General features: G+C 52.7%; 1 protein-coding gene across 6 annotated transcripts in view; it reads right to left on the minus strand.

The window, feature by feature from the left end:
* The window catches only part of CAMKK2 (calcium/calmodulin dependent protein kinase kinase 2), a 61586-nt gene extending 40879 nt beyond the window's left edge, over nt 1–20707 (minus strand). For 4 of the 6 annotated variants that reach the window (XM_009004798.5, XM_009004797.5, XM_002753099.7 and 1 more), the window contains exons 1-2: nt 20611–20707; nt 933–1462 (exon numbers count right to left, since the gene is read on the minus strand). In XM_009004798.5, coding sequence (XP_009003046.1) covers nt 933–1403 — 471 coding nt within the window. In that variant the 5' untranslated portion in view covers nt 1404–1462; nt 20611–20707. Of the gene's footprint in view, nt 1–932; nt 1463–12404; nt 12602–20610 lie in introns of all 6 variants that reach the window. The other 2 variants (XM_078337479.1, XM_035257850.3) reach the window with 1 other exon arrangement.
* Between the last annotated feature and the right edge of the window lie 1349 nt (nt 20708–22056).

Consider the following 22056-nt stretch of genomic DNA (forward strand, 5'->3'; position numbering starts at 1 on the left):
GCTACGGGGTAGAGAGAGGCTGGCGGGTGCTTTAGGGAGGGTGGCCCAGGAAGCCTTTTGGAGGAGGTGATACTGGAGATGACATTTGGACATTAGACGGAACAAACCTTACAAAGCTGGCGTGGGGTGGGCGGGGAGGTGGTTCTAAGCAGAAGGAGCAGAGCAAAGACCCCAGGCAGGCAAGAGCTTGGATTCCAAGGAATGCGAAGAAAGCAGGAACAGAGGGAGCTTAGGGAGCAGGCAACAGAATGGCAGGAGGGGTGGGGAAGGGCCAGACCACACAGGGCCCTGTGAACCCCCAGTGGGGATCTGAGTTCTAATCTGCCCCCACAAGAGCTCACGGTAGGGAGTCCTGTGGGAAACGGTCACAAAGTACTGAACCCAGTGCCTGGCACCAACACACGCTCAGCCAGGCGGGTGGTCGTCAGGCTCTCAATGACCGCTTCACTCCCTCACACCTTCCGCTCACCCACACCTCAGTCTCTTTGCTGGAGGCTCCCTCTGGCCCTGCTACTGCCCTGTCCACACCCTCAGCGGGTCACACACACCTGCCCCAGCAGCCCTCACCCATGAGTGTAAACACCCCAGCTCCCTCGCCCCTGGTGGGATGACTCTGAGGCTGCTGTTCTGTGCCGTTCCCCAGGGTCCCCCCAAAGGAACAAGCCCCAGTGGCCCACACTCCACACCGGTAACCAGCTCCATAACCCATGCTTTGCTGATTGCCTTCCCTTCCCCATGCTGATTCACAACCCCACTAGGGACCCCTTTTGGCCCTAGCCGCCCCCCAGGTTCTCTGGAGTCAACTCCCACTCCCAGGTCAAGTGTTGCACTCAAATCCTTCTGGGGGACCTCAACCTTCCACAGAGACCCTGCTGGGGGCAGGGAAGGGCACCGGGGATCCCCAGGACCCAGCTTACCACCGACTCACGCACCTGCATACCCGTGATGGAGACATGGTGAGACTCCACTGTGGGCCGCCGGGGCAGCCGAGGCGAGGACTGCGGGGAGCTGACAGGCGAGTAGGGCAAGGATGGGCAGATGCAGCGTCCGTTCATGTTGAGGCTGCCGCCGGCTGCCAGCCCAGGCTGGGACCGCTCTTGCAGAGACAGCTTGCGACCAGAGAGGTGGGGCCGGGCCTGGGACCCGGAGGTGTCAAGGGGGGCCTCTTGGCCATCGGCCTCCAGAGGCCGGTCCCGGGCCAGGCCAAGATCCACAGCACAGCCCGGCTCACACTCGGTAACCACGATGAAGGACTCCATGCCCAGGTGGATGCTCAAGGATGAGAGGCCCCGCAGGGCCGCACAGGGCTGCTGGCTTTCGCTGCTGCTGCTGCCCCTGCCCCCCAGATCATCCTGGGGGGCGGCCCGGTTGCTGCTGGGCTGGTTAGAGACACATGATGACATGGTGCATGCACCAGCTTCATCCAGCACACTGGGGCACTCCCATCCGGCAGCGGAGCCGCCTGTGGAGAAAGGAAGGGTCAGCCAGCCTGGCTTCTGCGGGCAGGGACAGGGAAGGAGCACCTCCCCTCCTGGCCCAGGCTGCTGTCTAATTCCTGCCTCCAGTTGACATCCTAAAAAAATCTTGCAAAATATGGTGTGCGCCGGGTACGGTGGCTCACACCTGTAATCCCAGCACTTTGGGATGCCAAGGCGGGTGGATCACGAGGTCAAGAGATTGAGACCATCCTGGTCAACATGGTGAAACCCCATCTCTACTAAAATACAAAAAATTCACTGGACCTGGTGACGGGCACCTGTAATCCCAGCTACTCAGGAGGCTGAGGCAGGGGAATCACTTGAACCCAGGAGGCAAAAGTTGCAGTGAGCCGAGATCACATCATTGCACTCCATCCTGGCAACAGAGCAAGACCCCTTTTCAAAAATATATATATACTGTAATCTGACCTCAGTCTATACAGAAAAGCACAGTCTGCATGTTTCCCCCTCCCTTTTTTTTTTTTGAGACAAGGTCTCTCTCTTTCTCTCTGTTGCCCAGGTAGGAGTACAGTGGCGCAATCAGAGCTCGCTACACCCTTGAACTCCTAGGCTCAATCAACCCTCCCATCTCAGCCTCCCAAGTAGCTGGGACTACAGGCACGCGCCACCACACCCAGCTTGCATCTTCTCATTTTAAAAGCCCCTTCTCATACACCATGACAGCAATTCCTAACTCAATTCTTACAGGAACAAGTATAAGAAAACCCGCAAATAGAGCACATATGTCCCCTACAGAATTGACAGCTGCTTCCAGCTCAAGCCAGCTGTTGCTCAGCAGGAATCTGGGCCTATACTGCCCTTTGCTTTTTCCCAAGAGACACCCTAAGGAAGTGACCTTTTCACATTAGCAATTATTTCAAGTATTTTTAAATGCTGGGCACTAAAAATGAAGGTCAGGGCCAGGCGTGGTGGCTCACACCTATAATCCCAGCACTTTGGGAGGCCAAGGCATGCAGATCAGTTCAGGACAGGAATTCCAGATCAGTCTTGCCAACATGGTGAAACCTTGCCTCTACTAAAAATACAAAAATTAGCCAGGCATGGTGGCACACGCCTGTAATCCCAGCTACTCAGGAGGCTGAGGCACGAGAATCGCTGGAACCGGGAGGTGGAGGTTGCATGAGCCAAGATCATGCACTGCACTGCAGCCTGCACAACAGGGCAAAGCTGTCTCAAAAAAAAAAAAAAAAAGGTTGGGGAGGAATCAAGTATATGCCACAATATGGATGAAGCTCTAGAGTATCATGCTAAGTGAAGGAAGCCAGTCACGAAAGGTCATATATATATGCTTCTATTTATATGAAATTTCTAGAACACACGACTCGAGACAGAAAGTGGACTAGTGGTTGCCTAAGACTATGGGGATGGGGATGTTAGCAGGTGTCGGGAATGACTGCTAAGGGGTATGGGGTTTCCTTTTGGGGTGATTAAAATGTTTTGAAACTAGAGAGAGGTAATGGTTGCACAACATTGCAAATGTACTAAATGCTACTAAACTATATGCTTTAAAGTGGTCAATTTTATGTTATATGAATTTTTATCTCAATTTTTAAAAAACAAAGGCCGGGTGCAATGGCTCACACCTGTAATCTCAGCACTTTGGGAGGCCGAGGTGGGTGGATCACAAGGTCAGGAGTTTGAGACCAGCCTGATCAACATGGTAAAACTCCATCTCTACTAAAAATACAAAAATTAGCCGGGCATGGTGGCGCACACCTGTAATCCTAGCTACTCAGGAGGCTGAGGGAGGAGAATCGCTTGAACCCAGGAGGCGGAGGGTGAAGTGAGGTGAGATCACACCACTGCACTCCAACCTGGGCAACAACATGAGACTCCATCTCAAAAAAAGAAAAGAAAAGAAAAAAAGGCCGGGTGCACGGGCTCACTCCTGTAATCTCAGAACCTTGGGAGGCCGAGCAGGGTGGATCACCTGAGATCACGAGTTCAAGACCAGCCTGACCAACATGGTGAAACCCTATCTCTACTGAAAACACAAAAATTAGCCAGGCATGGTGGCAGGCACCTGTAATCCCAGCTACTCAGGAGGCTGAGACAGGAGAATCACTTGAACCCGGAAAGCGGAGGCTGCAATGAGTGAGCCGAGATCACGCCACTGCACTCCAGCCTGGGCGACAGAACAAGACTCATCCCCTACAAAAAAAAAAATTAACACATCCCTTTAGGCTGTCAAATCTTACCGTCTCTGGGACAGAACATTAACCTTTGGTTCACATGTTTGACAAATTCTGCTGGACAAATGTCACAGGTACCGTTGGAATTCAGGGAGTACATCCCTGGACAGACACCTGTGGATGATGGCCACTCCATGCCAATCACCCATACCACAAAGGGTTTCTCTGGAGGTCCCAGGAAAACAGTAGGGACTCAGTAGAGAGTTTATGAATGAATAAAATGGTATCTCTGATGACATTGGGTGGTAGTGGGTGGGGAACAGAGAGGAAGGTACAGACAGCAATAAGACAGAGCTCCCTGCAGGATCTGGCTGAGAGGCAGAAAATGTCCCTCAGCCCTCTCGGACAGAGAAGAATTGATGGAACAGCTACTATGCCAAGCAGGTAGCAGGGAAAGTCCAACGGGAAAGGTGAAAGGGAAAAACACAACATTCCAGCGCTGACACGGGCCTGATTCATGCACAGAGAGTGCGGTAAAAGAATACCAAAGAATCCAATCATGTGGCAAGATGCTCAACTGCATAGTGAGAGGACTGCAAATTCAAACTACAGTGAGGTGGCCTGGTGGTTCCCCAAAAACTTAAACATGGAGCCACCATATAAGCAGCAATTCCTCTCCCAGGTATAGACCCAAAAGAATTGAAAGCAGGGACTCAAACAGATACTTGTACACCAGTGTTCACAGCAACATCATTCACAGATAGACAAAAGGTGGAAATAACCAAGTGTCCATCAACAGACGATGAATAAAAGAAATGTGGCAGAGCCACACAACAGAATACTATACAGCCACAAAAGGAAGGAAACTGACCCACACTACAACACAAACAAACCGTGAAGACATACGCTAAGTGAAACAAGCCAGATACTAAAAAACAAGTATGGTAAGATTTCAGTTACATAAAGAATCTAGAATAGTCCAATTCAGGCCAGGTGCAGTGGTTCACACCTGTAATCCCCACACCTTGGGAGGCCAAGGCGGGTGGATCACTCGAGGTCAGGAGTTCCAGACTAGCCTGGCGAACATGGTGAAACCCCATCTCTACTAAAAATACAAAACTTAGCTGGGCATGGTGGTGGGCACCTGTAATCCCAGCTACTCAGGAGGCTGATGTAGGCGAATCACTCGAACCTGGGAGGCAGAGGTTGCAGTGAGGCAAGATCATGCCACTGTACTCCAGTCTAGGGGACAGAGGGAGACTCCATCTCAGAGAGAGAGAGAGATTGTGTGTGTGTGTGTGTGTGTGTGTGTGTGTGTGTGTGTGTGTGTGTCTTAATAGAGACGGGGTTTCTCCATGTTGGTCAGGCTAGTCTCAAACTCCCGACCTCAGGTGATCCACCCGCCTTGGCCTCCCAAAGTGCTGAGATTACAGGTGTGAGCCACCACGTCCGGGCAAAAAAAAAGAAATGTTAAAGGAAAGAAAATACCTGTAGCCATGATAGGAGTTATGATGAGGCCTCAGATGCCATGGGATCAGATGGGCAGGAGGTCTCATCTCCTACTCCTCCATCCCCCACCCGCCTTACTGCATCTGAGAAAGAAATCATCAACTCTGTCCCTGGTTCAGCTTCCTGTCAATGAGAGAATACAACTCAAGTTCAATATTTCTCTGTGACCCTAGCTGCTGCTGCTTTACGCATCCTTTTAATGATCCTTATCTCCCAGAAGAGGAATCTCAGATCCCCTGAAGTTCAGCTGAAAGGAATCCTGTAAAGTCAGTGTCCATCTGATAGTCAAAGGATTAGATGAACCAAGCACTCAGAACCACACCCGGCACGTGGTTAAGTGCTCAGAAACTGTTACTTCAACAATTACCCCTTGGATGCTGATATGGTTTGACTCTGTGTCCCCACCCAAATCTCATCTTGACTTGCTCTCCCATAATTCCCATGTGTTGTAGGAGGGACCCAGTGGGAGATCACTTAAACATGGGGGCGGTTTCTCCCACACTGTTCTCGTGGTAGTAAGTCTCAACAGATCTGATGGCTTTTAGCAGGGGTTTCTGCTTTGGCATCTTCCCCATTCTGTCTGCCTGCTGCCTTCCATGTAAGACGAGACTTGCTCCTCCTTGCCTTCTGCCGTGATTGTGAGGCTTCCCCAGCTATGTGGAACTATAAGTCCAATTAAACCTCTTTCTGTTGTAAATTGCCCAGTCTCGGGCATGTCTTTATCAGCAGCACAAAAACAGACTAATGCAGTTGCCCATGGCCTGCTATGGTAGGTAGCCTATGCTCTGGAATGTTCCCACAAGGACTGACGTCCAGGCGAGCTAGCCTGCTCCTGGGTGTGTCCCTCAGCCCTGGCCGTGTGGCCTGCATCCCAAGGGCAGGCAGTCTCTCCCCCATCCTAGAGCTGCCTCTGATAGGGCTACAAGGGTTCCTGAGATGAAAATGAGGACTGGCAGTGCCTGGGAAAGTCAATGAAGGATTTCTTTTTCCACCAATAGAAATACAATTGCTTATCAATCCCTACTCCAGGCCAAGGGCGCTGAGCCATCCGCCCCCCGCAAGGCTGCTTTTAATCAGCCTCCTTGGCAAGCTGGCATCTGGACAGGGCCTCCCTCACAGCCCTGATGGAGTCTCAGCCTTTTTGGTCTGGAGGAGGTCGGAGAGGAAAGATGCCTCAGACCCAAGGCAATGGCCTCAGCGCTGGCGGGGCAGGCATGAAACCCCAAAGCTCAGCAGAGAGGAGCCCAGGGCATGCAGGCCTCAGTGCCACAGGATCTGACAGGACAAGGTGCATCCAGGGGCTTCTTTTTTTTTTTTTTTTTTGAGACGAAGTCTCACTTAGCAGCTCAGGCTAGACTACAGTGGTATGATCGTGGCTCACTGCAAACACCGTCTCCGGGTTCAAGCAGTTCTCCCATCTCAGTCTCCCAAGTAGCTGGAATTACGGGCGCCCGCCTTCATGCCTGGCTAATTTTTATATTTTAGTAGAGACGGGATTTCTCCACGTTGGCCAGGCTAATCTTGAACTCCTGACCTCAAGTGATCCGCCTACCTTGGCCTCCCAAAGTGCTGGGATTACAGGCGTGAGCCACCAAGCCTGGCCATTCAGGAGCTTCTTGTCTCAGATGCCTACAGAGTGTAGGCCAGTGTCGGGAACGGTTTGGGGGTCACAGACCCTACAAAGATCTGATGAAAGCTACCAACACTCTGTCTAGGAGAAAGAAATCATGCAAAGAGACAATAGTTCAGCCTGGAAACAGCAACAGCTAACATTCAACTGAGCTCTCATCAGGCACCCAGCACGAGCTAACCACCTGGCCATGTAACCCTCACAGGACAGGCCCTCTGCCAGGGAAGTACACTGAAGCATTTGATTCCAGGGATGGAGAGAGAGAGGACCTTTTTGCAAAGTTAGTTGGATTTGACAAAACATCGGCCCTGGCCCCGCATCCTTGCCCAAGAAATCCAAGCAGAGGCCATCCCCGAAGGCCGTGCCTCTACCATCCTCCCTCTCACAGGGCAGTTCGTCGTGAGCCACCAGAGCCTTCCTGGAGCAGATGGACCCGGGACCCAGGCCAGGATGAGGGAAACGTTCCTTCCTCTGCCAGGAAGCCAAGTGGCACAGGCCTCCAGGAAACACCTTCTCGTTTCCTAGGGGCTGTTTCCAAGCTGCGTCCACTGCCTCCCCCACAGCAAGCTGCCCATGGGTGCCAAGGAGGTGCTCCCAAGCCCAGACACCCATGAGGCTGCCTTATCCCAGGCACCACATAAAGGCCCAAAATGGCTTCAAGGATCCTGCGAAGGCCACAGACGATGTCCTGCCTGGGACATCGATGTCCCGCCTGGGAAAATGGGCTCAGCCAGCCACACTCTGTCTCACATGGGAAAACTGAGGCCCACAGAGGTCCTCAAGGAAATTCATTCATTCATTTGTTCTTTCATCAAGTAATTATAAAGGAATGATCATCCGCTGGATAAACAAAACAGATGTAGTTTTACCCTCAAGGGACTGACAGTCCAGTGAGGGGTACCAATATTTAAAAGTAGTTGCACAAGGCTGGGCATGGTGGCTCACGCCTGTAATCCTAGCACTTTGGGAGGTCGAGGTGGGTGGATCACCTGAGGTCAGGAGTTCAAAACCAGCATGGCCAACATGGTGAAACCCCCATCTCTACTAAAAATACAAAAATTAGCTGGGCATAGTGGCTCGAGCCTATAATCCCAGCTACTCGGGGCTGAGTCAGGAGAATCATTTGAACCTGGGAGGTAGAGGTTGCGGTGAGCCAAGATCGCATCACTGCATTCCAGCCTAGATGACAGAGCGAGACTTTGTCTTTAAAAAAAAGCCAGGCAGAGTGGCTCACACCTGTAATCCCAGCACTTTGGGAGGCCGAGGCGGGTAGATCACAAGGTCAAGAGATCAAGACCATCCTGGTCAACATGGTGAAACCCTGTCTCTACTAAAAATACAAAAATTAGCTGGGCATGGTGGCACGTGCCTGTAATCCCAGCTACTCAGAAGGCTGAGGAAGGAGTATTGCCTGAACCCAGGAGGCGGAGGTTGCGGTGACCCGAGATCGCGCCACTGCACTCCAGCCTGGGTAACAAGAGCGAAACTCCGTCTCAAAAAAAAAAACAGTAGGTGAGAGCCAAGGGTGGCTCACACTTGTAATCCCAGCACTTTGGGAGGCCGAGGTGGGCAGATCACAAGGTCAGGAGTTCGAGACCAGCCTGGCCAACATGGTGAAACTCCATCTCTACTAAAAATACAAAAAAAATTAGCTGGGTGCGGTGGTAGACCCCTGTAATCCCAGCTATTCAGGAGGCTGAGGCAGGAGAATCGTTTGAACCTAGAGGTGGAGCTTGCAGTGAGCCAAGATTGCACTACCGCACTCCAGCCTGGGCGAGAGTATGAGACCCCGTCTTAAAAAAAACAGTAGGTGTACAAGTGAATCTACAAGCACAGACTAGGGCAGAAGACCAGTGTGTGACCAAAGAGAACAGCAGAGGGGCCTACTTGAGATCTATCTAAGGGTGGGTGAAAGAAGGCCCCTCTTGGGGAAAAGCTATTTAGACTGAAACCTGCAGGGTGAGTAGGTGCTAAGGGAGCAGGAATTTGTTCCCAGAAGAGGAAACAGCTTCTGAGAAGGCCCCCTGTGGAAAAGAGGTAGGAGAGGGAGGGCAACAGAAACAAGTTCCCTGGGTCTGGAGCCCGGGAGCAGGAAGCAAGTTGAGGAGCAGGGGCTGGAAGGAACAAGAGCTTTGTGGGAAGCCGATGAGGACTACAGCCAAGGGAGGCCCAGGGCAAAGCTACAGGAACTGGGCTCAGAACCTGCTGTGAGTTGAACTGTGTCCCCCAAAAAGGTATGTGGCAGTTCTAACCCTCAGGACCTCAGAATGTGGCCTTATTTGGAGATATGCCTTTACGGAGATGATGAAGTGAAAATGAGGTCATTAGTCCAACAGGCCCAGTCTAGTAAAGAGGAAATGCAGATGCACAGACAGCACAGAGGGAGATGGCCACGCGGACACGGAGGCAGGTGGGGGCTCCTTCTATAGGCCTAGGAGCATCAGAGATTGTCAACAACCACCAGCCACCAGGACAGAGGCCTGGAACAGACTCCCCTCCAGTGCGCAGAAGGAACCAGTCCTGCTGAAGCTTGATCCAGACTTCTGGCCTCCAGAACTGACAGAACAGACCTCTGTCCTTCAAGCCACCCAGCGAGTGGGGCTTGGTCACAGCTTCTCTAGGAAGATAATACAGCACCCCGCCCAACCAGTGGGGTTCGGGGAAGCCAGCTGCCTTGGAGGCCACAGACTCTGAAGCTTTTCCCAAAGTTCAAGGGCGAGACCTGAGAGGCTCAGCTGCATCCGCAGAGGCGGTGCTGGAATATCCCCAACTCTGGGCCCTTGCCTAGCTAAGCAGGGTTAACAGATCCAGTGACACCAACTGTTACAACAGGCTCTCCTTCAGTGCTCTTTAGTTTGGGGCCAGTGAAACAACTGGGTCCCCAAAGACAAAAGCCCTCCCTTGTCAGATGGCAATTGAGATCTCTCAGGCTTCAGACACCCTGTCCTCATCATAGTCCCTAAAACAGAAAGGTTGCAAGCAGTAACTCCTGGATGACATGTGGCTACCGACATGTTGGCTGTATACCAGGTTCAAAGCTATCTGAAGAAGAGGTGCCCATGGCCGTAATCCCAGCACTCTGGGAGGCTGACGTCGGAGGATGGCTTGAGGCTAAGAGTTCAAGATCAGCCTGGGCAACATAGGGAGACTCCATCTCTATGAAAATTTTTAAAAATTAGTTGGGGATGGTAGCTCACACCTGTAGTCTCAGCTACTCAGGAGACTGAGGCGGGAGGATGGCTTGAGCCCAGGGGTTAGAGGCTGCAGTGAACTATGATTGCACCACTGCACTCCAGCCTGGGTGGCAGACTGAGAGCCTACCTCTAAATAAACAAATAAATAATGATTTGAATGAGATGCCAACATTTCAGAGCCAGGAGATTTCAGGAAAAAGTGCAAATGTCCAGCTTCTCTTGAAGAACTGCACACTGACAGCACTGGGCCTGTGTTCTATCCTGGCAACCACTCGCTGCAGCTCTGGCAAGGAACACTCGCCAGCACGCCACAGTCCTCACCACTCCCCAGTACCTCCCTGAAGCTGAGGACCGGCTGCCTGCCGCAGGCCACGCCCTCTCCCGGCTCACATCTCACACCCTGCCTCCCCACTATAGGTGCCTGAGTCTATAGCCCCCGCTTTTGAGTCACTGAATGTGAGTGCTAAGACGGGCGCATATCGGTGGTCACCTGCTCTGACCGTTTCATTCCACCAATGAGAATGAAGGCTCAGAAGGATTTACTGATTTGCCCAAATCACGCAGTGGTTCCAGACAGGGCAACAACTGCGCTGAGTGGTGGTGGTGTTGTTTTTGAGATGGAGTCTTGCTCTGTTGCCCAGGCTGGAGTGCAGTGGTGCAATCTCGGCTCACTGCAACCTCCGCCTCCCAGGTTTAAGCAATTCTCCTGCCTCAGCTTGCCAAGTAGCCGGGGACTACAGGTGCACCACCATGCCCAGCTAATATTTGTATTTTTCGGTGGAGACAGGGTTTCACCATGTTGCCCAGGGCTGGTCTCGAACTCCTGACTTCAAGTGATCCACCTGCCACAGCCTCCCAGAGTGCTGGGATTACAGGTGTAAGTCCATGTGCCCAACCAGGCTATGTTTTTCAGGAAGGGGCCAAGAATTACAGGTGCAGCCTTGCCACGTCCACATATTACATTCTGAATAAAGTCCAGGCAGGGCCAAAATCTCTAATCAGGGAGAACATGCAGCCCATTCCTCTGCCTTCCTGGGAACCTCGACCTGCGTTTGAGAGAGACAAGAGCGAAGGCACAGGGTCTCAAAGTGCTTGGAGGAGAAATGCACAGGGTTTGGGCACAGGGTCATGGACATGACTAACTCATGAGAGCTGTGACTTTGCCTTCCTTGTTTACAGCTGAATTCCAGGGCCTAGAACTTTCTAGGACACTGCTAGTGCTCAGCAAGTACTGGCTAGAAGTTGTTATTTCTTCAGTCCCAAGGCCACTAAGAAGGTCTGAAGCTTTCTTTAGCTGGCCTAGAGTTGACGTTTCTTTAGTCTGATAACAGTAGCTCAGTATATGTCTGGGAAGCCATCCCTCCATGTGAGAGGTGGCCTTATGGAGCTGACCCTACCATCAGCTTCAGAGATTCAAACAAGACTCAAGCCTGGCCAGCCAGTCATCAATTGCTCTGGTCAAGTGGGTAACTCAGGAGTAGACGTGAGGCTGAGGGCAGTGGCTCACACCTATAATCCCAGCACTTTGGGAGGCCAAGGTGGGCAGATCACTTGAGGCCAGGAGTTTGAGACCAGCCTAGCCAACAGGGTGAAAATCCATTTCTACTAAATATACAAAAATTAGCCGGGTATGGTGGCACATCCCTGTTATCCCAGCTACTCAGGAGGCTGGGGCATGAAAATCCCTTGAACCCAGGAGGAGGAGGCTACAGTGAGCTAAGATCACACCACTGCACTGCACTGCAGCATGGGCAACAGAACAAGACCTTATCTGAAAAAAAAAAAAGAAAGAAAAGAGTAGAAGTGTGGGCCGGGCAAGGTGGCTCATACCTATACTTCTAGCACTTTGGAAGGCTGAGATGGGCAGATCCCTTGAGCCCAGGAGTTTGAGATCAGCCTGGGCAACATGGGGAGACCTCATCTCTACAAAAATACAAAAAGCTAGCTGGGCATGGTGGTGTACACCTGTAATCCCAGCTACTAGGGAGGTTGAGGTGGGAGGATCATTTGAGCTGGGGAGGCTGAGGCAGCAGTGAGTAGTGATCACACCACTGCACTCCAGCCTGGGTGACACAGTGAAATGCTGTCTCAAAAAAAGAGAGATGTGTGAGCCAAGTCAGTCTATTGGGACTTAATTCTGTGTTTTTGTGGAAGTGTTGAAAAGAATATCCTTTCTACTGAACCTAGAGCTCAGAGGATATATTCCTAAAGCTACCAGGGGCTGGGGAGAACCCTGCTTCAGAATGAAGTCTCAGAAGAGAGAAGAGGTAATGGATGGAAAAGAGTTGAGACTGAAGACACTCTTTGGGCACCTGGATTCGGCCATGCCTGAAGCTCATGTATCTCAGGAGTTTTTAACTACATGAGTCAACACATTTCCATTTTTGCTCATGCTATTTCATAAGTTTTTCATCATTTACAGTCAAGGGCCCTGACTTACCAATGACAGAGCTGACTGAGAGGAAAGCTGCTATCTCCCTACACCCCCAGGCTCTTCTCCAAGTCAAACTGCCAGGCAGCTGCAAGGCCTCTGGCAACCTGGACAGCCTTCACCTTGACAGGCAGAAACCAGCACTTCCAACACTGCTTTTCTTCTTTCTTTTCATCTGAAAACACCAAGGATGGGGCAGGGAAGGGCTGACGAACAGGGAGAGGAGAAGAAATTGGCATTTTCAACCCGAGAATCGCATTGCTGCAGATGCAGTGATACGAACGGCTAGCCCTCTTCAGTGCCTGGCACTCTTCTAAGCCTGTGTCATCTCATTTATGTGTCATAACCACCTTATGAGCTATAGGTACTGTTTTGTTTAGTTTTTCTAAACCTGTCGCCCAGGCTGGAGTGCAGTGGTGCAATCATAGCTCACTGCAGTCTCGAACTCCTGGGCTCAGGTGATCCTCCCACTTTACCTCCTGAGTAGCTGGGACTCACTCTGTCACCCAGGCCGGAGTACAGTGGCACAATCTCGGCTCACTGCAGACTTGATCTCCTGGGCTGTAGCGTTCAAGTCCCCTAAGTAGCTGCAACTACAGGTGTGCACCATGATGCCTGGCTAAATAGGTCCCATTATTATCCCTGTTCCACCAGTGAGGAAACTGAGGCACGGGGAGCCCGACCGACTTGCCCACCATCGTCCAGCTAGTGAGTGCTTCAGGAGGGCACAGGGGTGAATGCTCACCACGTAGACGCTGTTGCCAAGACAGAACTTGGGCAGTTATTGAATTCAAATTCAAGGCACTCAATTGGCTTCCTTTTTGTGTGTGTGAGACAGGGTCTCACTCTGTCGCCCAGGCTGGAGTGCAGTGGTGCAATCATAGCTCACTGCAGTCTCGAACTCCTGGGCTCAGGTGATCCTCCCACTTTACCTCCTGAGTAGCTGGGACTACAAGTACACACCACCACACTTGGCTAATTTTTTGTCTTTTCTGTAGAGATGGGGTTTCATGTAACATGATGGATAACATTCCAGGCTGGTCTCAAACTCCTGGGCTCAAGAGATCCACCTGTCTCAGCCTTCCAAAGTGCTGGGATTACAGGCGTGAGCCACTGCACCTAGCCAGTTACAATTAATTTTAAAACAAAATCTCTTAAATCTCTCATCCCACCATATTAACTTCACTCTTTTCCTTTCCCCTTCTAGCCCTTGCCCATCTGTATCACATTTTGCAAAATTAAAAACAGTGTATGCATATAATTTCCCACCCTTGCTTCCGTGTGTCGTAAGAGCACACTCTCACATGGCTTTTGCAATCAACACAAGAGGCTGCAGATGCAGTCACTGACACTCAGGGAGGTTGAGATGACCTCATCCAGGCAGCCCGGCAGGCTTGCAGTGAGACCAGGACGAGGTCCAGGTGGCCTGCCCTGCAGCCCGGTGACCCCTGCCGTCCTGGATGCTCAGAGCAGCTCCCCTGTCTTGCTGCTCGCCAGGGCCAACTTGCCTTAAGAGTTCTTAGGCAGCTGTTACTCAGTCAATAACAAAATGGCATTGAAAGAATGGCCCCAGTCATGCAGTCAGGCATCTAAAGCCCAGTGTGGGCTAGGCACGGTGGTGGCTAACACCTGTAATCCTAGTGCTTTGGGAGGCCGAGGCAGGACAACTGCTTGAGGCCAGGAGTTTGAGACCAGCTTGGGCAACACAGCAAGACCCCATCGCCACAAAAAAAAATTTAAAAATTAGCCAAATGTGGTGCTGCACACCTGTGGTCCCAGCTCCGTGGGAGGCTGAGGTGGCAGGATCCCTTGAGGCCAGGTGGTTGAGGCTGTAGTGAGCTGTGATTGCACCACTGCATTCTAGCCTGAGCAATAGAGAAAGGCTCTGTCTCAAAAAAATGTTAAATTTTTAAAACTATTAATAAAAATAAAGCCATATGTGCACGGTTAGCCCCAGTCTTGAAGTGTGAGGAAATTACGAATGTGGGGGTGACTCTAGGTGTGTGTTTAGAGGAGGGAGGGATATAGAAATAAAGAGTAGAAACCATCTTCCTTCCTCTTCCCCCACTGCACCCTTCCCAATCTTTCATGGAACAGAAGGAATTCCAGGTGGAAAACACCTGGAATTTCAGTTTGTAATGAACAAGAAAAAGACTTCAACTCCAGCATGCTCTTGGCAAATCAGAGATGGAGGGACAGCTCGAAACACACAGGCATCGGTGCCTGGGCCACCCAAGACCCTTCTCCCTCCCTCCTCCCCACCTTTTGGACATCATGGTAAACGTAGCGGCAAGCCTCCTCAGGTGAGGGACAGGAAGAGCGCAGGATGCCAGCTCAACAGCTCTGAGGGGCCCACCCTGTCCCCACGCCTGGACCCACAGGGCAGCACTGTCTGGGATGCACCTAAATGAAGTATTTCACTGCCAGAAGCCCTTGAAGGCAATGCCCCAAAGCACATTTCAAAAACAAAAAAAGGGAATGTGCTCTCCCCCTGCACCCTGGCCCCCGCAAAACACTAGTTCCCCATTTAAACTTCTCTAACAGAAGCTTCTCTCAGGCACCACCCACAGGCCTCCTTCCCCACCCACTGGGTTCCTGCCTCGTGCATAAGCATGGACAGAGGGGCAACACCTTGGCCTCCCTGCCGACTCCCACCCACCTCTTCTCCTCCGAGGACCACAGTCCCTCTCCCTTTCCAGGTTGGGATTAGCATTTTTATCTCGGCAACTGCCGCCTCTCAACTATTTACAGAAGCCACCAGGATAAAAAGAGGCAACATAAAAATAGTTTTTCGGCAGCTTTCAGGATGGGGTGGGGTGGGGGCGGGGGTGGGGGCACAACAGAATCTTCTCAATTTCTTTAGTTCCTTTTCAAAAGGGAAAGGATGCCAGGACTGTTCATCTTTTCCAAAAGGCCACTCACCTGAAAGCTTCTCGGGGGACAGGAACCAAGCCCCAGCATTTCTCAGTTCCCAGGGCACAGCTTGTCACCAGCGCCCCCACCCAACCAAAAGAGCGGGCTGGGTGAAGGGCTGAGGCTACAGAGCCAGGCACCCCGCTCTGCCCCGTTTCCGTCACCTCCTGGGCCTCCTTCCAGCTTTCCAAAAAGCGAGCCAGTTCAAAAAAACTAAGCAAAACAAAACTTTGGCTTTTCTCTATGCTTAAAATGTTTCATAATTGAAAAAAGAAATTCAATGGCAATACGACAAACACCACAGAAACTGAAAACACGGGCAGCTAAAATCATCCCTTTCCCATTTTGATCAGTAACATGCCTGACAGGGAAAGCAGGCGCCAGGGGTCTTCCCTACAACACCTAACAGAATACACACCATTTTAAAGATGCCTTTTTTATTGTTATTATTTTGGTTTTGTTGAGGAAGGGGTCCAATCAGGGTAGAAAACAAATAGTAATGCCAAATCTTATTTTTTAGACCGAAAAACTATTCGGAAACGCTTTCCATCCCATAACCTCCCAGGGAAGGTGGACTCCACTCCATCAGAAAATGAGCATAATTTGCCAGGATAAGGAGCCACAGCCAGGCACCATGACTCACGCCTATAATCCCAGAACTTTGGGAGGCCCAGGTGGGCGGATCACTTGAGGTCAGGAGTTCAAGACCACCCTAACTAACATAGTGAAACCCTGTCTCTACTAAAAATACAAAAATTAGCCAGGCGTGGTGGCGCACACCTGTAATCCCAGCTGCTCCAGAGGCTGAGGCAGGAGAATCACTTGAACCCCGGAGATGGAGGCTGCAGTCAGCCAAGATTTCATTACAAGTGTGATTTTTCAGGGACAGCCTAGATTTTATTCAGTTCCATTATTTTCAGTTATGATGTTTATTTGTTGGTTTTGGTTTTGTTTCTGAGATGGGGTCTCACTCTGTTGCCCAGGCTGAAAGGCAGTAGTGCCATCATGGCTTACTGCAGCCTCAACCTCCCAGGCTCAAGAGATCCTCCTGCCTCAGCCCCCAAGTAGCTGGGACTACACGCCTGCACCACCACGCCTGGCTAATATTTTTAAATTTTTTTGTAGAGACAAGGTCTAGGCTAGTCTTGAACTCTTGGGCTCAAGTGATCCTCCTGCCTTGGCATCCAAAGGTGTTGGGATTACAGTTGTGGGCCACTGTACCCAGCCATGATTTGTTAAATGCAGGTCCCCATGTGATTTATTAGTATATATTTTGTGAGACTTTTTTTCCAAGTAAATAAATCTACAAAGTAGAGAAAACATAACCAGACAGACAGTGCCATGGCCCTGTGGCCATGAGTGGAGGCAGCCCAGTCTGTCCTGTAGCTTTGCCAGGAATACCTGCCAAGAAAGCAGAAATGGAAAGCTGGCCTGACAGGAAGCCCAACGGAGATCAGCTCCTGAACCCCGCCCCCCGGCCCTGAGCACCCCCACTCCCCCCCGCACCGTGTTTCAGACTGGGGAGGCAGAGTGCAGAGCGGAAGGGAGGATGTGATCTTTTTGGAACAATTACCTTGAGCCGAGCTGTGTACCGAGGACTTCCATATAGAAGATCAACTCTATAGCCACCCTCTAGGTAGGTGTGGGTGGCTCCATTTCACAGATGAGAAAATCAAGGCTCAAGGTCCTCTGGGGTCTGTATCCTTTCCTGATGCACCTTCTCTTCCTGAGTTCTCAGGGCTTCCTTGGCTTCCCCTCCTCCTTTTGTTTTTAAAGGCAGAGTCTCACTCTATCACCCAGGCTAAAGTTCAGTGGCACGATCCTGGCTCACTGCAACCTCTGCCTCCCCGGTTCAAGCAATTCTCCTGCCTCAATCTCCCAAGTAGCTGGAATCACAGGCACACCCCATCACACCTGGCTAATTTTTGTATTTTTGGTAGAGATGAGGTTTCACCCTGTTGGCCAGGCTGGTCTTGAACTCCTGACCTCAGGTGATCCTCCCGCCTCAGCCTCAACCCAAAGAGGCTAAGGCAGGCAGATCACCTGAGGTCAGGAATTCGAGACCAGCCTGGCCAACAGGGTGAAACCGCGTGTCTACTAAAAATACAAAAAATTAGCCAGGCTTAGTAGCATGCGCCTGTACTCCCAGCTGCTCTGGAGGCTGAGAAAGGAGAATCGCTTGAACCTGGGAGGAGGAGGTTGCAGTGAGCCAAGATCGTGCCATTGCACTCCAGCTTGGGACATAAGAGCGAAAATCCATCTCAAAAAAACAAAGCAGACCGGGTGTGGTGGCTCAAGCCTGTAATCCCAGCACTTTGGGAGGCCGAGGCAGGTGGATCACGAGGTCAAGAGATCGAGACCATCCTGGTCAACATGGTGAAACCCCATCTCTACTAAAAATACAAAAAATTAGCTGGGCATGGTGGTGCGTGCCTGTAATCCCAGCTACTCAGGAGGCTGAGGAAGGAGAATTGGCTGAACCCAGGAGGCGGAGGTTGCGGTGACCCAAGATCGCACCATTGCACTCCAGCCTGGGTAACAAGATTGAAACTCCATCTCACAAAAAAAAAAAAAAAAAAATTGGGGCCAAAATCCCTTCAAAACAGGCTTGGCCTACCCCACTTGGCCTGGTCCTTTCCCCTGAGAGTGGTGTCTGGCCACTCATCTTCCATCGAGGATGAGGTTCTCAAAGAGGAAACCCCCTGCTACCGTATAAAGTTCCCTCTGCTAGGTCATTCCGCCCCATGCTCTTCCTCTCCTACTCCCACCCAATCTCTGATTTCTGGCCCATCCTTAAAGGCTCTGTACAAATGATACCTCCTTCAGGGAGCCTCCCAGATTCACACCAGTCTGAGATTTCTCCAGAACCCTCAATGCCCTCTGCTCCTAGCATTGCAACAGCACTCATTTCCTATGGCGTTATTCAGCAGTGGCGCTACTGGCATTTGAGCAGGGTGATGCTTTACGTCGTGACTCTGGACACTTTAGTGGGCATACCTGGGTCCTGCCCACTAAAAGCCAAGAGTGTTTAGCATCATTTTTTTTTTTGAAGAGTTTATGCATTCACAGTGGGGGACTTAGCATCATTTTGACAACCAAACGTCATCCCCATACTTTTCCAAATCCTTGTCAGGAGGGTGGGGCCACCCCCAGATGAGAACTAGTGCGTGGTTACTAGTGACTATCTTTGGCTACCAGCCCACTAGGCAAGTCTCAGGGTGGGCAGTACTACAGACCCTGCATAGAGCTGCATCAGCAAACAGACAAGCACCTGGGCTCCTCGAGTAGCTGAGGGCAGCCTCGCAAGGGCCTCTGCTCTAGAACAGGTGGCAAAGCACAAAGGTTCTAAGGCCTGACGTGCCTGCCTTGGCTGTATGACCCTGGGCTGCTCAACTTCTCTGAGCCCTTCCATAAAATGGGGCTAAATCCTAGCAACACTGCAGGATTTCTGTAAACCTCAGTCTCCTAATCTCTACAATAGGTCTAGAATGCCCTGCTTTGTAGGATTTGGTAGGCATTAAATGAGATAATGCAAGCAACACAGCACAGAATCTGGCACGCAGCAAGAACTCAATAGATATTAGTTGTTAACATTGTAATTATTATTGTCTAGGCCCGCAGGTGGCTCATGCCTATAATCCCAGCACTTTGGGAGGCTGAGGTAGGTGGATCGCTTGAGGTCAGAAGTTTAAGACCAGCCTGGCCAACGTGGTGAAACCCTGTCTCTACTAAAAATACAAAACTTAGCCAGGCATGGTGTAGGATGCCTATAGTCCCAGCTACTGGGAAGGCTGAGGCACGAGAATCGCTTGAACCCAGGAACTGAGGTCATGCCACTACACTCCAGCCTGGGCAACAGAGCAAGACTCACTCTCAATAAATTAAAAAAAAATAAGAATTATTATTATCCAAGTTAGGGGCTCATCAAATGATGGCTGTTACTCTTCATTACAAAAATGTGTTTCGCGTCCTCATCAATGCCTGCTTCCTCCACAGGAAGGGTATACGAGTAGCAGTCTGGAAGGGGATCAGGGGCTCACCCTAAAGCTGCATTTGCGTGTCCTGCACACTGTTTATTCCGAAACTGCACGTTTTTGTGGGGTGATTAGGGAAGAGGGCGGCTGACTCCCCCAAAGCCCTCCCCTTACTGCAGCCCCCGCCTCCTCCAAGGAACAAAGGAGCTTATGGGGACATAAAGCCATCCTATTCTCTCTCCACTGGAGGCAGAGCTAGGGGAGGGGAGTGGTTAACGGCAGCACAGCTCTAGGGCACCTGAAGTTTCTGTCCCCTGCGTGGGGACTCCCAACACCAGGTTGGAGAAGGTAAAAGTTGCCTGTAGGAAGATGGACACTGCAGGTCCCATGTGGAGGCCAGGTACCCCTCTCTTGCTGATGGCACTGAGATGCCCTCCCCAAAACTCCATCTCTCCCCCTCAACCTTCTGAGGGAGATTGGAGGGGCACCAAGTGAGAGTGGCTGGGGGACAGGTTGGCAGAGCTGCGGAAGCACCCCACTTCCTCAACTGGGCAGTGCAGGGACTGGGGGAAAGCCAGGAAAAGCTCAAGGCTGGGTGGGGTGGCACCCCAGGCACCGAGCCCCAATGCTAAGAGGGGCTGGGTCCAGCGTCCCTGAGAATCAGGCGGACACCTCTCTGCATTCACAGCATACTGCAGCCCCGAGGTGAATTTAGGTCAGAAGGACGAAGCCTGTGAGGCTCCGGCTGAGAAAAGAGGTGCGGCTGGGGTGGTGAAAAGGCAGACCGAAGACAGCCAAAGGTCCCCTACGTCCCCGCAACTGCTGGCCTAGGGTCCTGCCACCTGGTGTCCAAGCCACCAGGGCCTGGGTTTGCCCCGAGATAGGCAGGCTGCGGGGTGGGGGTGCCTGAAGTCCGCTGGTGCTCTCTTCCCGGGAGCGCTCCAGGTTTCCCCACCTGTCAAACGCGAGGGGGTGGGCCTCGGCCGCCTCCACGAACCCTGACGGCCCCGGCCCCCAGTGGCAGCGGTTCCAAACTCCAGGACCGCCCCTGCCACCCGGACAGGGCGCGGCCCAGCTGAGGAGGCCATCCCGAGGCCCAGGGCGCACTGAGGACGTGGGGGAAGGGGTGTTGGGGATGATGTCCCTCCACGTGGCTGGGCGTGGGGCGGCGCACGTGGGGTCCCTCGGCGTTAAGAGCCCCAGGCCAGCCTCGGGGCTTTGTGTGCCATCCCGGCGGCTGTCCCCCGCCTTGAGAGGGAAAAGGAGCAGGCGCCCGGGGCCGCGGCGGCTGCGTCCCCAGCCCTGGGCCCCGCTACCGCCAGGCTCACCTGGGCTCCGCGCCGCCGCCGCCTCCCGCGCTCTGCGCCCCCGGCTCGGCTCAGCTCCGCTCGGCTTGCTTTGCGCGGCCGCGCGCTCCTCTCCTCTGCCCGGCCGGCGGGCGCGCGGGGGGCGGGGGCGGGAGGAGCCGCCCGGCTCGGCTCGGGCGCGACGCCGCCCCGGGCAGCGCCGGGATTGGCCACGGTCGCGGGAAACCCGAGCGCGGAAACGCCCGCGCCCGCCGCGCACCGCCCCCTGCGCGCCCTCGCCCGCTCGACCCCGCGCCGGGAGGGGGTGGGAAGGCGAGAGCCTGCGAAGACTAAAGTAGCGGCGAGGCGGCGGGCAGGGAGAAGAAAGGGAGGAGGCGAAGAGCGAGGGAAGGGAGGCCCGGCCAGGAGGATTGGAGGCGGCGGCAGGGAGAGCCTGGCGGGGCGCAGAGCGCGGGATGGGGCGCCGCAACTTTGTCCTCGCTCGCCCGCGGCGTGCACCTGCCCAGGTTCTTCCCGCGGCGCCCTCGGGCGGGTCGCGCGGGCAACCCTCGCTTTGTTTAGCCAAATGCGGGGACTGCAGGGCGCCGCCAGGCCGACCCTGGGAAAGTTCCCCAAGCCAGCGGGAACATCCGGAGCACCCCCTCGCGACCCGGCTGCTGCCCCGGCGCTAGGCGCCGGGCGGTGGATGCGGCCTAGTTTTCGGCACCGGCTTGGGGGACCCCTTTCCGCAGCCACCTCCCAACTGACCACTTGCTCAGGGCCCACCCTAAGGGCTGGAGGAAGGCGTTCCTCTCCCATCCTCAGGCCACCTGGATGCACCACTGAAGTTCTGGCTTTGCCAGACGACTACTTGGATGCTTTTTGTGAGATACAGCATATTCTTCCCATTCTCCCCTTTTTGGCACCTACTTTGCTGGAGCCTTAAGTGTGTGTTGGGGATAACAGCAGTGTGCGGGGGAGAGGGGAAAAGAAGACCTAGAGGGCTCCCTGAATTCCTGCCACGTCGAACGACCCAGGGAATGTCTCGTTGACCCTGCCAAACAGCCAAAAGGGAATCGAGTTCAGAGAAGAGTCAGCCTCCAAATTAATAAAAGGTTCAAAGCCCTCTGGTCAACTGGGTGGATTTCCAGCCCGTACCGATGAGCTGCTCCGGTATTTCTAGGCTGTAGGATCACTCACATGCAGTGAGCCAATGAAAAGACCACTTCTACTCCTACCCCCACTCCCACTCCCACCGCCACCCTCACCCTCACCCAATCCCTTTTTTTGGAGACAGGCTCTCTCTGTGTTGCCCAGCTGGAGTTCAGTGGCACAATTACGGCTCGCTGCCGCCTGACCTCCCCAGGCTCAGGTGATCCTCTAGCCTCAGCCTCCTGAGTAGCTGGGACTATAAGCACATGCCACCACACCCAGCTAATTTTTTTTTTTTTTTTTTTTTTTGTAGAGACAGCGTTCTCCCTATGGTGC

The sequence above is a fragment of the Callithrix jacchus genome, chromosome 9, assembly GCF_049354715.1.
Source record: "Callithrix jacchus isolate 240 chromosome 9, calJac240_pri, whole genome shotgun sequence".
Classification (NCBI taxonomy): domain Eukaryota; kingdom Metazoa; phylum Chordata; class Mammalia; order Primates; family Cebidae; genus Callithrix; species Callithrix jacchus.